The 14,509-nt window shown below is 46.8% G+C and overlaps 1 protein-coding gene across 2 annotated transcripts in view; it reads left to right on the forward strand.

The window, feature by feature from the left end:
• Nucleotides 1-13,401, forward strand: part of LOC135826958 (uncharacterized) — a 46,044-nt gene extending 32,643 nt beyond the window's left edge. Inside the window, exons 8-12 of one of the 2 annotated variants that reach the window (XM_065339487.1) lie at nt 956-1,039; nt 1,366-1,426; nt 8,291-8,367; nt 9,891-10,217; nt 11,724-13,401. In XM_065339487.1, the coding sequence (XP_065195559.1) occupies nt 956-1,039; nt 1,366-1,426; nt 8,291-8,367; nt 9,891-10,213 (545 nt within the window). In that variant the 3' untranslated portion in view covers nt 10,214-10,217; nt 11,724-13,401. The remainder of the gene's footprint in view (nt 1-955; nt 1,040-1,365; nt 1,427-8,290; nt 8,368-9,890; nt 10,218-11,723) is intronic. The other variant, XM_065339488.1, reaches the window with a different exon arrangement.
• The last annotated feature ends 1,108 nt before the right edge of the window (nt 13,402-14,509 follow it).

Here is a 14,509-nt window from a genome sequence, read left to right on the forward strand (position 1 = left end):
TGGCTATTGTCTGCTGGCTCTGTTGCGCAAGGTGTTGGTGACCTAGCAGCACAGTATAGCCCGGGTACTAGCTACTCCACAAGCATCCTCAGCTCTGCTTCCATTCGTCAGCACCTCCACGAGCCAAGCGACAAGTTTGATTTCGCTGTGTACGACGCAGAGGACGTCCGATCATCCGTAGCAACAAAGGGTCATCTCTCCACTAGCCAACGTGACGTTGATCGTGCCCCGCTTCTTCTCGAATGGCCGGTCAACCATGCCTCACTGCTCTCTGCACAGTCCTTTGAGTCCATCCGAGAAAGCCTTGGTGGAGTCCGACCTGCCTGCGCTAGCCACCTGCCTGGGCCTTACATCATCATCTTCATCACGTGGGCACAGTAATCATCTACACGCTGCAGCAGCATTGGTCCACAGCTGGGCAGTTACCGACTACCATCACACCTCGACCAAGCTTCACCAGCTGTTAGTGAAATCACCGAACGCCCAGCGCTTTGCAAAGATCTGCAAGGTGCTACGGCAGCATGAAGAACTGGTGAGTGTGATGGCCTGTTGCGCACGCCCCTCTCTCTCAGTCTCTCTCTCAGTCTCCCTCAGTCTCTCTCTCTCTCTCTCTCTCCCAGTCTCTCTCTACTTCTCCACCCCCTCTGCCTATGTGTCTCTGTTGATGTATGCAAGTTGTTCTAACATTTTACTCAACAAAACATGTGTAACCTACCATTACGCAATGCACAATGTATTCTCGGCCGTGTACCTCTCATTCATTTCACTCTCAGTGGTGTGGATGATATTGACAATAGCTGATGTTGATATCAGAGCCATGTTTGTTGCTTGTTTGTATATTTGTTACTCTCCACACTGCAGCTGGCGACCGATTTCCCAGACATATTCCGGAAGCGTCGGGTGCAAGCCGTCCAGCCGGTCTCTGCCGGAGCTATTTCCTCGACTGTTCAGTCAGACTCCGCGGAGAGCGTTCCTTCTGGCAGCCAGTCACACTCTGATCAAGCCAGTCAGTCCACTGCTGCTCGGCAAGATGATGCTGGTAAAGTTGAATGTGCTTAATACACCATGTGTGCTCCCTGTATGCTAGTGTTAGTTTACTTGTGTGCAAATGTCTACTTCACACTATCTTGCAACACAACTTGATCTATGGGCTTGCTCAGGTCTCAAAGAGAACTTCAGTTTGCATGGGATTCTATGCGAAAAAATGAATTATTTTCTCTGTGGATAATGCACACAAGACTGGTTAGGTATGTGTTATGCTAACCTTGATGATTTTGATACCCATTCCTATAATCGAATACTTCTGCACAGAGACAGGGATAGTTTTAAAATCTGTTTTCTGTTCTTTCCTGTTGAATGTATCAGGCCATGCTGAGCATCACGCTGGTCATGGAAGCTGTGGAATTTTCCTATCCACTTCACCACTGTAAGTTCTACGCATGCATTACTCAACAATGAAGTATAGAACCGTTGAATCAGTCCTGTGTAAAGTTCAGTGAAATGTACTGCACCATTTCCAACATAATGAGTCAGGCCGGCCCAGTGACTGAGTTCTCAGACCATGATTGTGCAATGATAGCTATATGTATCATGATCAAGTCCTGACTTGAAGAGAATTGTTTCAACTGTGCTGTACACCACAGTGAGTTGGGAACACGAGGTGTGAAAACAGGGCAACATTGATGCAGAAAGTGGGTTTTCACCTTTCCCATAATTATATTGTTGGATCCGAATTTTCCTCTCCATCCGTAAAAAAGCGGCATCTGACACCTTTGCATGTGCTCTTTTCATGTAGTCTTTTCATGTGGTATTTTCATGTGTCGGTGTCGTCATCCCTAGAAAGCAGAAAGGTCTTATTGAGCTGTGCAGTTCCCAGATCCTCTTTAAAACACCCTTCCCTATTTGAAGTACATATGCAGAAGAAAGTAAAGATCGCAGATACACAACCAAACCGCCTATGCAATTGTGTTGAGAAACACAACCAGTTTAGGAAGTTTTGCTTGTACAAGGCCACCACAATGCCTGAGATACCAGGGTGGCAGATGTAGCACGTGACAGCGAGGGTAACTTAGTATCACAAGCAATGCCTGACAAGGTGCAAACCTCGTTAGCTGCATCTATGTTACCCTCACTATGAACACAGTGTAGTGAGTAGCCAGTTAACAGTGGTTGTCAGAGCAGTTAACTGCATGTAAAGTTCTTTACGCTTGCATCACAGCATTTGTTAACAATGTACACGCTCACTGGTGGCAGCACTGGTCTTGAACTCAGAACCTTGCGATTGGCAGGAAAGCACACAACCACTCGGCCAAAGTACTGGTCAGTAGGCAGTGGCAATAATTTCCCTACACTGCTTGCTTAATGACACGACCACTTTTTCGCCCGACCACGTTTTTTTGAAGGCCCTGCAAGGCTGCATGGCCTACACCAGGGAAACGTAGGGGGTCGTACGACTTCCTGGCTTTCACCAGGGAGCCCTACGCGTAACACATGCGAGTGTACGTGCATATAGGGCTAACGGTATGGCCTACGACCATGTACACTGTGTGATGCACATCCCCGGACGCTTTTCGCTTGCACGCCTTCGCTGATCCGCTGCTTTTTGTGTTCCACTTTTCCAAAGAATTCTCGTAGTTGTGTGTCTTTTTCCTCTCTGATTGCTGCTTGTGTGGACACCATGGAGGCTCATCAGCCTCGGAACTTTGCGTTTCCAAAGCGAAGTTTCGGGCGAACATCGATCGTTGAGCGTCCGTTTCAACCAGCTTGGTTCGATAAATTCAACTGGTTGCACTACGACGAGTCGACGGATTCTGTGACCTGCCATTTGTGTTCCTTTGCTGATCAGCAAGGGAAGCTGAAAGCGCCATCGAAGGACTCGGCCTTCATTTCTAAGTGGCTTCAAAAATTGGAAAGATGCCACGGAGGGTTCCGCCGTCACGAAAAGTCGCTGTGTCATATCGACGCTGTCCAGGTGATGCTTGTGCTACCGCAGACTGTCCCGGACATTGGTGAGGCGCTAAGTCAAGCCCATGCCAAGGAGAAAGCCCTGAATCGGCGAATGTTCATGAGAATCCTAGAGAACATGAAGTTTTGGGTCGCCAAGGTCTTCCCTTGCGTGGCCACGATGATGCAGAGTCGAACTTTATGCAACTGCTGCAACTACAGAAGCTACATACTCCGAGTTGCGTGCTTGGCTGGAGCGACGTGTGGATAAGTACTGCTCCCCGAAATCCAGAAAGAAATCCTTCAGCTAATGTCGCATAGCATACTCCGCAATGTGGCCAAGTCCATCCATACTGCTGAGGTGTTCAGCGTAATGGCCGATGAGTGCGCAGACGTATCTAACAAGGAACAGCTGGCGTTGTGCTTCCGGTGGGTTGACCAGGAGTTGGAAGCTCATGAAGATTTCGTTGGTTTGTGCCAGATTGACAACATATCTGCAGATACGATCGTTGCGGCTATCCGGGACTGCATGCTGCGACTCAACCTCCAACTCAACCGTTGCCGAGGCCAATGCTATGACGGTGCCTCAAATATGGCTGGCCACAGATCTGGTGTCGCGAAGCAGTTGGGAGATGAAGAGTCAGAGGCTCTTTTTGTGCACTGCTACTTGCACTCTCTGAACCTGGCAATGTGCGACACCATCAAGACGACTGTGCTGACCAGAGATTCCCTCGATGTCACCAGCGAGATCAGCAAGTTAATTAAGTACTCGCAAAAACGGAATGCCCGATTTGACGTCCTGAAGGGTGAGATCTCGCCCAACACACCAGGATTCCGTGTGCTGTTCCCAACCCGCTGGACAGTGCGAGGCAAGAGTCTGCAAAGCATCCTGGATAACTATCTGGTCTTGCAAGAACTGTGGATGAAGTTCTGGCTGGGAGTGTGGACCCCGACGTGCGTGCTCGCGTAATCGGAGTGAAGGCTCAAATGGAGACTTTCAACTTCTTCTTTGGAATCAGTTTGGCCCATCTTGTCCTGGCACATGGTGACAACCTCTCTGTTTCCCTCCAGAGTTCAACAATGTCTGCTGCCGAAGCCCAGAAAATAGCACGTTTGACGGTGAACACAATCACAAAGATGCGCACAGAGAATTCATTCTCGATGTTCTGGGAGGCTACTGTGGCAAAAAGTCACCAGTTTGATGTCTCTGAACCGCAGTTCCCTCGCAAACGCAAACGTCCACATAGGTATGAAGGTGGAGATGAGCCAGCATACCACCCCCAGCTCCCCGGAAGGCCACAATCGGCAGCTGTATTATGAAGTGCTTGACAGTGCCAAGTCCTCCATCCAGACCCGGTTTAATCAGAAGGGGCTTCGCCATATACACGCAGATGGAGAACCTTCTCTTGAAGAGTGCCAAAGGGGTTGACGCTACAGACGAGTTCAAGGCAGTGACAGAGTTGTACGGCGAGGATCTCCGCTCAATATTTGGCACATTCACGGATGCTGATCTTGCAGCTAAGTAACCCAGCTAGCAGTTTGCCTGTGATTGCTCTTCTTGTCTTATTTCCGCGGCTTTGGCTTTCGTACACAGCAGCGGAATCATGCACAGTAATAAATATTATACTTATTGTTTCAATGCATATTGTACGCCATCTGTAACATATTATTATTTCTTGCCTGCATTTCTTTTCCTCGCTAGTTTTGCTGAGAGTTTTTGTACACCTATTCAATGGTGGATGAGATAACAGGCTTTAAATGCTGTCCATAGTTGTTTTCTTCGAAATAGTAAAACAATGCCAAAAGTGCCAGAATGCAGGATTTTGCACCCTAATTTCAAAATATTTCCGGGGGAGATCCCCCCCCAGAACCCCCCCCCCCCCTGGCCGGACCACCGCCAACGGCGGTGCTACGCGCCTGGGTAAAATGTGTAAAGAGAACTGCGTGCAGAAGTGTAGGCAGTGGTGCAGGCATTAGTGCAGGCAGAAGTGTAGGCAGTAGTGTAGGCAGTAGTGTAGGCAGTAGAGTAGGCAGTAGTGTAGGCAGTAGTGTAGGCAGTAGTGCAGGCAGTAGTGCAGGCAGAAGTGTAGGCAGTAGTGTAGGCAGTAGTGTAGGCAGTAGTGCAGGCAGTAGTGTAGGCAGTAGTGTAGGCAGTAGTGTAGGCAGTAGTGTAGGCAGTAGTGTAGGCAGTAGTGCAGGCAGTAGTGTAAGCAGTAGTGTAGGCAGAAGAGCAGGCAGTAGTGTGGGCAGTAGTGTAGGCAGTAGTGCAGGCAGTAGTGTAGGCAGTAGTGTAGGCAGTAGTGCAGGCAGTAGTGTAGGCAGTAGTGTAGGCAGTAGTGTAGGCAGTAGTGTAGGCAGTAGTGCAGGCAGTAGTTTAGGCAGTAGTGTAGGCAGAAGTGCAGGCAGTAGTGTAGGCAGTAGTGTAGGCCAGTTCAGGCAGTAGTGCAGGCAGTAGTGTAGGCAGTAGTGTAGGCAGTAGTGTAGGCAGTAGTGTAGGCAGTAGTGTAGGCAGTAGTGCAGGCAGTAGTGTAGGTAGTAGTGAGGAGTGGGGGCAGGACTGAGCAGCGTGGAGGGAGTGGCGCTGCGAAGGACTAAAGGGACCGTCACTTAATTTTGCCGACTACCCGCCAAAAAAATCTTTTCGTTTCACGTGTCAGACACGTCGGCGTGCGCCTACGATCACGACTAGCGACTACGTAGTCGACTCGCTACCTTTCACGTCAAGCAATCTGTTCACGCCACGTGGCTGGATATCGATAGCGCGTTCAAGCAAACAATACATGATTGAAGACTTGCAAAATAATTGTTAATTTTTACAAGTCCAGATAGGCGCTAGGCCGAGCTGCTACTGAGTCTGTTGTGAGAGTACTGACTCTTTACCCAGTAATGGCAGTTGACTTTATTTTCGGAGAAACACTACTGGAGTGTCATTGTACAGTAGTAAAAAGTAACAATGAATGGCGATAGCATCTAGGAAGGATCGCTACCCTAACGTGAAGGAAAGGCCTTGCGCGGCTGCTCTACGAAGTGTTGAAGAAAGACTCAAAGTTAGTTGCTGGACGAACAACTCGCTGGTGCCGGAAAACTTCTGAATTGGCCCCCAACGATGGTGACTTGGTGTTTGGTGAATCATCAAGCATAGTGTCTTGTAGCAGTGTTCACCGAGGAAGGAGAAAGCTCTAGCCGCTGCTGTTGTCCGTTTCATCCACGTTGGGCGTTTTAGTACTCCATGGACACACATTAACATTCTGAGCGATTGTGGAGCAAACTTCATTATCAGCATTATCAGCAGTATTAACTGTTACTCTTCATCCTACATGTAGATTTGGAGTATACACGGCCTTGTCACGAAAGCGACAGCTCTACAGAGTGTTCAAGTGAGAAACATCAATTTCAATTGTTGGTGGACGAACTAGTATCGATATCCAGCCATGTGGCGTGAACAGATTGCTTGACGTGAAAGGTAGCGAGTCGACTACGTAGTCGCTAGTCGTGATCGTAGGCGCACGCGGACTTGTCTGACACGTGAAACGAAAAGATTTTTTTGGCGGGTAGTCGGCAAAAATTAAGTGACGGTCCCTTTAGTCCTTCGCGCGCTTGTGGGAAGGAGTGCTGGCAGGCGTGTGGGCAGGAGTGTGATCAAGAATGCGAGCAGAGAAGTGAGGGGAGGAGTATGAGCGTGTTCAGAAAGGCTGGCAGGAATATGATCAAGAATGCGAGCAGAGAAGTGAGGGGAGGAGTATGAGCGTGTTCAGAAAGGCTGGCAGGAGTGTGATCAAGAATGCGAGCAGAGGAGTGAGGGGAGGAGTATGAGCATGTTCAGAAAGGCTGGCAGGAGTGTGATCAAGAATGCGAGCAGAGAAGTGAGGGGAGGAGTATGAGCGTGTTCAGAAAGGCTGGCAGGAGTGTGATCAAGAATGCGAGCAGAGAAGTGAGGGGAGGAGTATGAGCGTGTTCAGAAAGGCTGGCAGGAGTGTGATCAAGAATGCGAGCAGAGGAGTGAGGGGAGGAGTATGAGCATGTTCAGAAAGGCTGGCAGGAGTGTGATCAAGAATGCGAGCAGAGAAGTGAGGGGAGGAGTATGAGCGTGTTCAGAAAGGCTGGCAGGAGTGTGATCAAGAATGCGAGCAGAGAAGTGAGGGGAGGAGTATGAGCATGTTGATGAAGGCTGGCAGGAGGGTGGGCAGGAGTGTGGGTAGGAGTGTGATCAGGAATGCGCGCAGAGACGTGTGGGCAGGGGAGTGTGGGCAGGGAGTGTGGGCAGAGAAAAGAGGGCAGGGAAGTGGGCAGAGAAGGGTGGGCAGGAGAGTGTGGGCAGGAGTGTGATCAGGAATGCGCGCAGAGAAGTATGGGCAGAGAAGTATGGGCAGGGAAGTGTGGGCAGGGGAGTGTGGGCAGGGGAGTGTGGGCAGGCGAGTATGAGCATGGGAGTGTGGGCAGGGGAGTGTGGGCAGAGTGTACACTGTTCTTCTGAAAGGGGGTCAACTGGGGAAGCTAGATCCGCTCACGCTGTGGCCAGTAACTGTGTGGGTGCACTAACCAAGGATGGCATAATGTCAGCGAGTAAACACACCTCCGTGAACCCGGAGCCATGGTAGAGAAAGGTGGGTAGAGAAGTGTGGGCAGAGAAGTGTGGGCAGGGGAGTGTGGGCAGAGAAGTGTGGGCAGGGAGTGTGGGGCAGAGAAGTGTGGGCAGGGGAGTGTGGGCAGAGAAGTGTGGGTAGAGAAGGGTGGGTAGAGAAGTGTGGGTAGAGAAGGTGGGCAGGGGAGTGTGGGCATGGGAGTGTGGGTAGAGAAGTGTGGGCAGGGGAGTGTGGGCATGGGAGTGTGGGTAGAGAAGTGTGGGCAGGGAGTGTGAGCAGGGGAGTGTGGGTAGAGAAGATTGGTAGAGAAGTGTGGGCAGGGGAGTGTGGGTATAGAAGTGTGGGCAGGGGGGGGGGGGGGAGTGTGGGCAGGGGAGTGTGGGCAAAGTGTGCGGACAGGAGTGTGGGCAGGAGTTTGGGCGTTGGCAAGAGTGTGAGCAGGAATGCGCTCAGGAGTGCGGCCAGCAATATGGTCATCTACATGTGTGTGCAAGTATCGATGTATGTCATCAAATAGTTAGTATGTTCATGTTTGTTCATTTTGAATGTGTGTGTGTGTGTTTGTGTGTGTGTTTGTGTGTTTGTGTGTTTGTGTGTGTGTGTGTGTGTGTGTGTGTGTGTGTGTGTGTGTGTGTGTGTGTGTGTGTGTGTGTGTGTGTGTGTGTGTGTGTGTGTGTGTGTGTGTGTGTGTGTGTGTGTGTGTGTGTGTGTGTGTGTGGTGTGTGTGTGTGTGTGTGTGTGTGGGTGTGCGTGTGCATCTTCAGCCATGCCATGTGGTCAACGGACGAACGCATTGCAAACCTGTGTCAGGAGGATGAAGCGGAGCTCTCTGAAGAAACAGGTGCGTTATTCCTTTTAACATAAGACTGCTCTCTTTATACTGTTCTCATCTAGTTGCACTCAACTGCCTTCAATTTGTGTGCTGTTACCATTGTTGTCTTAGTCTGTCTGTATGCTATATACATACACGAAAACACACAAAAATACATACCTTCTTGTCTACCCTTCTTGCTCTATATACACTGGCTTATACTTCATCCCATATTCACCCACATGCAATTGACTATCAACGGAGTGGTGGATATTGCTTGATATTCACCACTTATTCACCACTTTTCCATACTTACTGTAAAGAGAGCAGTACTCGGTGCTGTATGTCTACACGATCGATCCTAACAAAAAGTTGAACAAGACTCTGTCAGGAACACATCACTCTCCGATTCATGCAAGAACATGCCAGTGTGTAGTGAAGTAACAATGACTTACGTTAGTTCTGCGTACATGTACATTTATGACAAACGTGACTCGTTTGTTGGGCTGTAGGGATGATAGGGTGAATATGGAGAGGTATAAGTATACTTTAACAAACGGCAAGGAGATAATAATTTGATAACCGCAATCAATAAGACAAGCTGAATCAACATTTTGTGTACACTTTATTCATACAATGTGAAACGGTGGAGACAATGTACAATAAAGCGATGAAAATATGCAGAAATTGTGTAGAGAAAACAAGGATTCGAACAAGTTTTCGTGCACCACTCATCACGAATCGTTGTTGTACTAAAGGACACTGAAACAAAATGGAGCTATCATAGAAAATCTAAGTTAGAGAAATAACGCTAAGAACAACAGCAGTGAAATTCACAAGTGTGAGTTTTAAAAATGAAAGCGAGAGCAAAAACGAGCTAGAGCAAAATCTGTATCATCCTGTCCTGAAATGTGCTGGAGAGAAGAAAAGTACTGCACGCACCGTGAGAAAAGTACTGCAAGCACCGTGAAGGCAAATTCCATGGCAGGTAGATCTACCAAGATGTAGAAGTATTGAAGCAATCTCGTTATTGTCAGGTACCTTGGTGTAGAAGTATTGAAACAATCTCGTTACTGTCAGGTATCTAGGTGTAGAAGTATTGAAACAATCTCGTTATTGTCAGTTGTGAAAAGTGTGCCTTCATTCATAGCAAGGTCAACCAGAGTGTTCTGGCAGCATGCATTATGAGGCAAATGCACAACTTAAAAGCTTGATGTCGATAAGGACGCGTTCAACCGATAAAACAAGTCAAGAATAGTATGAGTGAGGCAGAGGATACGAAACAAAAAGAGAAGAATATGATGAATCTAAAAGCAAAATTTCCTAATCAATTTTCATGAAAGACTTATCAGGGAAAGCTTTTATCTCCTCGTTGTTTATTTAATAAAATTGACGGGCTGGAATAGTTTCTAAGGGTATTTGATCATTTGACGTAACAGGCACTTTGTCTGCAGAACATTTATACTGCCTTTGCTGCTTTGGCAGAAACAGTACCGGATCAGATTGTACATTGGCCTCAGCAATATATGATCACGTTCTTTTCTGCTTTTCAGAGACGTTCTTGAAGAACCCATTCAAGCACGCCATCTTCATTGCTGATATCCACATCTGGCTGCAATCACTAGGTGCTGCTGGCCTACGTGGCAAAGCGCAGAAGCACGGCTTCTTTACGGATCTTGCTCAGATCAACAAGCTTATGATCACTGAGCAGTACCGTGGTAAGGAAGCCCACAACTGTGAGCTGCTGGATATCATCATGGCACAGGAACGTGATGGCTACATCAAGCTGTGCAACATCGTCAAGGGTTATGGACAACTGTACACAACACGGCTTGAGCAGATGAACAGTTTGCTGACGGAGAGTGATCGAGTCTAATCAGGTCAGTGATCAGCACACTCCTATATGATTACATCACCACTGCCGGTTGCCATGACAACTGCTTGAAAATTGTTTGGCCGCAGTGATAGCTTCCTCTTGATTGATGTAACACCTATGTGTAGATCTACTGCACCTCACTTCCTAAGTCACAGCGCATTGCACCAGTCTTTTCGGCTGGTTTCCTGAAAGTCCTTTGCACGAGTGTTTCCCTCAGGACTTGGTGTATATTTTGATTAGCTCCTTTGCCCGGTCCTCTGTGAGCTTCAAAGTGTGTCTTCAAAGTGTGTCTGCCAGATTGGTATCATGTTCTGGAGATGTCTACATGAGCTGTAGTTTCTTCGTCAGCGATTTGCTGGTGATAACTCTTCACTGGGCGCTGTAATGTGCGAGCATTGAAATTCAAGCTCGCGAAGCACTTTTCCCGCTTTTCTATCACTCCCTGCGGTCAAACATTCTCGCCACCAGACAGCTGGAAGTAAGCAGAAAGTGTATTCTCCTTCGCTCTGAAATGCGAACATCCCGACTTATTTTATGGACTGGAACAGAGGTTGCAGCGTTTTCTTGCGCTGACGGAAGTGTTCGTTGGCGCCAGCTCCAGTGAAAAGACTCAAACGAACCGATCGCAACTTCTGTGATGATTTGTGCTGCCATGTCGTCGGAAGCAATGCACAATGGTTGTGTTAGAACGTGAATCGGTGCTTCCATGCCGTGTAACACAGGCAGAACACCGAAAAAATCAACTTATTATCAAATGCGAAGATATGCGCCAATTTTTACTAGATGGACCAAGTATGCACTGAAGTGTGTTTAGTGCATGTGTGCCATGTGTGCGTGCGTGAGTGAGTGTGTGTGTGCGTGCGTGTGTGGTGTGTGTGTGTATGTGTGTGCGTGTGTGTGTGTGTGTGTATGTGTGTGTAAGCATTTGGAAGTTGGACTAGTTTCGGCTCCACAATCCAGTGTGTCCTTACTATAATATCTTTCATGACTGAGGTTGTTGGTATGTCTGTTGGCTCTGGGTTGGTAGTACTCAGTAGCCGAGGCTGGTTGGTAAAGTAACTCCATTTTTACTTCAAGGTACCAGTGAATCTAAGTGTCTGCTTCTATCAAAGCAGCATGCTGTCTACACTAGTTACCCCAGCAAGTGTAGGATGTGCATAGGTAACTGTCTTTGCCGTTTTATGCAGATGTCCTCCATGTGGTGTAGACCAGGTGTGCATTGGTGGTCGATTCACCTGGCTTCGCCAGTTGTGTGGATTAGAGAGTTATCTGGCGCAAGTCTTGATCTGTCTCATTCAGATTTTTTTCCCCATCGTTGCTTTTAGAGAAAATCTGTGGGTGCACGTCCAGTGCATTTGCATATTTTTGTGCTTCTTTTGCGACGGGCGTATTCATGGTACATGGTGTGTGTGTGTGTGCACGTGTGTGCGTGTGTGTGTGTACATGTATTTGTGTACACGTGTGTATAAATGATGTGTACATCATGTATGTGTTTGTTTGTCACATACAGGTTACAGGTGTGTGCACTCTCAAACCAGGTTATCGTTGTCATGGTCACTGACGCCAGAGTCGGAACAGTGTCTGATGTCTTCCATTATCAATCCGTAGTAATGCTGGCTAGAAATTGGCCATTGTGGCAATTTGTTGTTTACTACTTCCCGTGCATATGCCATGCATGTATGCATACAAATCCTTCACTTGTTTGCCTCAGTATTGAAGAGCACTATGGATTTGTGTTTGTGTTCACTATGGCCTTCACTCGTCTTTTTTAAGTTGTTTTATGAATGTATGTATGTGTGTGAGTGTTTGTTTGTGTGTTTGTATATGTGTGTGTGTGTGTGTGTGTGTGTGTGTGTGTGTGTGTGTGTGTGTGTGTGTGTGTGTGCGCGCGAGTGTGTGTGTTTGTTTGTGCATGTACACTTCTTGCCGCCTGCAAAATTTGCCTAGCTATTTTTGTAGCACAAAGTGCTTGTGTGTTATGCCATTTCACTTGCTCTTCTTCGTCATCAATGATGTCTATGTATGTGTTTGCCCTGAAGTTCCCGTTCGGCTTGCTTTTCGTACTACAACGGAACAGAACACACTGTCATGATTGTTTGCATGTTGAACAGTTCGACTTGTTTTTATCCATCATTTCTGATCACAACATGCTTTGTGCATTTCACTGCAGCTTCACTTGCTAGTCTCCATCATTGCCTCATGGAAATGTATGTGTGCGTGTGTGCATTGCGATGTCACTTGTTTTTTACTTTTATTTTTACATGACACAATTATTATGTTTGTGAACTACTCCACTGCAGTTTCGCTTGTTATTTTTCTCATCACTAAAGCACAGAATTTGTTTGTGTTACCCACAGTTTCCCTCTTTTTTTACCCATCATTCCAGACCCCAATGAGCTTTTTGTCATTGTTATTCCCTTGCTAGTCTACATCACTACCGACCTGCAATATGATTGCATGGGTTTGTGTGCAGTGATGTCTTCATTTGTTTTCTGTGGCAGTTACACAACATGTGTTTGTGTACACTGCTGTTTCGCTTGTATCATTTCTTATCACTACAGCACAGAATACGTGTGTGGGTGGGTGTATGGACTGATCATGCACTTCATTACTTTTATCCATGATGTGAGATCACACTGTGGTCTTTGTGCCGCTCATCACTGTTTTCATTGCTGTTTTTCGTTGCTTTTTTCACTGCCAGCTGTTTTTGTTTGCTTTTTCATTGCCAGCTGTTTTCGTTGCTGTTGTGTTGCCAGCTGTTTTCGCTGCCGTTGCCTTTCGCTTGCTATTCTACATGGTTGGAGTCGGCAATGTATTTTCATGCTCTGCTGTTTTCTTACTTTGTTTTCTGTGGCTGTAAGGAACACACTTTGTCGGAACAGCAATTTGCTTTGCAGGCCTTCTTTTTTAATTACAGCACAGAATGTGTGTGTGTGTGTGTGTCTGCACTGATCTTGCACTTGTTTTCCTTATCATTGCACAACATGATGCGTTTACACTTTGCCAAGGTTTACACCATGTACCACTGCTGCAATTGCCTTGCCGGATCATTACGTCATTACGTCATTACGTCATTACGTCATTAAGGTACACAACTTGTTAGTGTACGGTGCACTGCACTTTCTCTATTTTCTTCATCATTATTCGGAAGTCTTGTTTTTGTTATCCATACGGAGACCCGACCTTCACAGTGTGCCTGTGTGCTGTCTGCTGCTCAATGTGTTGTGCTGGATGCAATGTATGAGTGCAGTGAAGCATGTTACTGAGCTGTTTTCACCTGTGTGTGCACTGATGGTGACTATAGTTCGGCTAATCCTTATGTAAATCCCCTTTTCCATCGCTCTCAAATACAGCAGAGATATGCTAAAGGCTGACATTAATTTTGATAATGACAATATTGGTCAGTGGAGAAACGACGTGGGGACAGAGAGATGGCTGACTATGTACTTCATGATACCAGGAATCAGAAATAGAGCATAATTGTTTCAAGATGCCTGCATGTGTGGGAGAGTAGTTATCTACGAAGTGCCTGTTGTCCTGGTAACTAATCTCAGGTAACAAGGACTTATCCTTAAGGCCGTACTAACTATATGATGATTGTATTACATGTGTACAGTGTACTTAGGTGTTGCACTGCACCATGCATTTTAGTAACAGCCTCTTTTTACGGGCAAAATAAACACAATGAATATTTTTTCCAAGTGTTCCAAAAACTTCAACTCAAAGTTCTAGAAAGAAAAGAAAAAAACGAAAAACACGCAAAAAAACAAAACAGCATAATAATGTATACCTACTTAGGTAAACAGCAGCAAGTTCAACTTCAAGTCAATATTCCAGTCAGTACCATGCATTTTTACACACTACACAGTACAGTACATGTGTACTTAGGTGTTCCACTGCACCATGCATTTTACACACCACACAGTACAGTACATGTGTACTTAGGTGTTGCACTGCACCATGCATTTTACACACTACACAGTACAGTACATGTGTACTTAGGTGTTGCACTGCACCATGCATTTTACACACTACACAGTACAGTACATGTGTACTTAGGTGTTGCACTGTACCATGCATTTTACACACTACACACTACAGTACATGTGTACTTAGGTGTTGCACTGCACCATGCATTTTACACACTACACAGTACAGTACATGTGTACTTAGGTGTTGCACTGCACCATGCATTTTACACACTACACAGTACAGTACATGTGTACTTAGGTGTTGCACTGCACCATGCATTTTACACACTGCACACTACAGTCGTGCAGAGTACAGTTTGTCACA

The sequence above is a fragment of the Sycon ciliatum genome, chromosome 11, assembly GCF_964019385.1.
Source record: "Sycon ciliatum chromosome 11, ocSycCili1.1, whole genome shotgun sequence".
NCBI classification, from domain to species: Eukaryota; Metazoa; Porifera; class Calcarea; order Leucosolenida; family Sycettidae; genus Sycon; species Sycon ciliatum.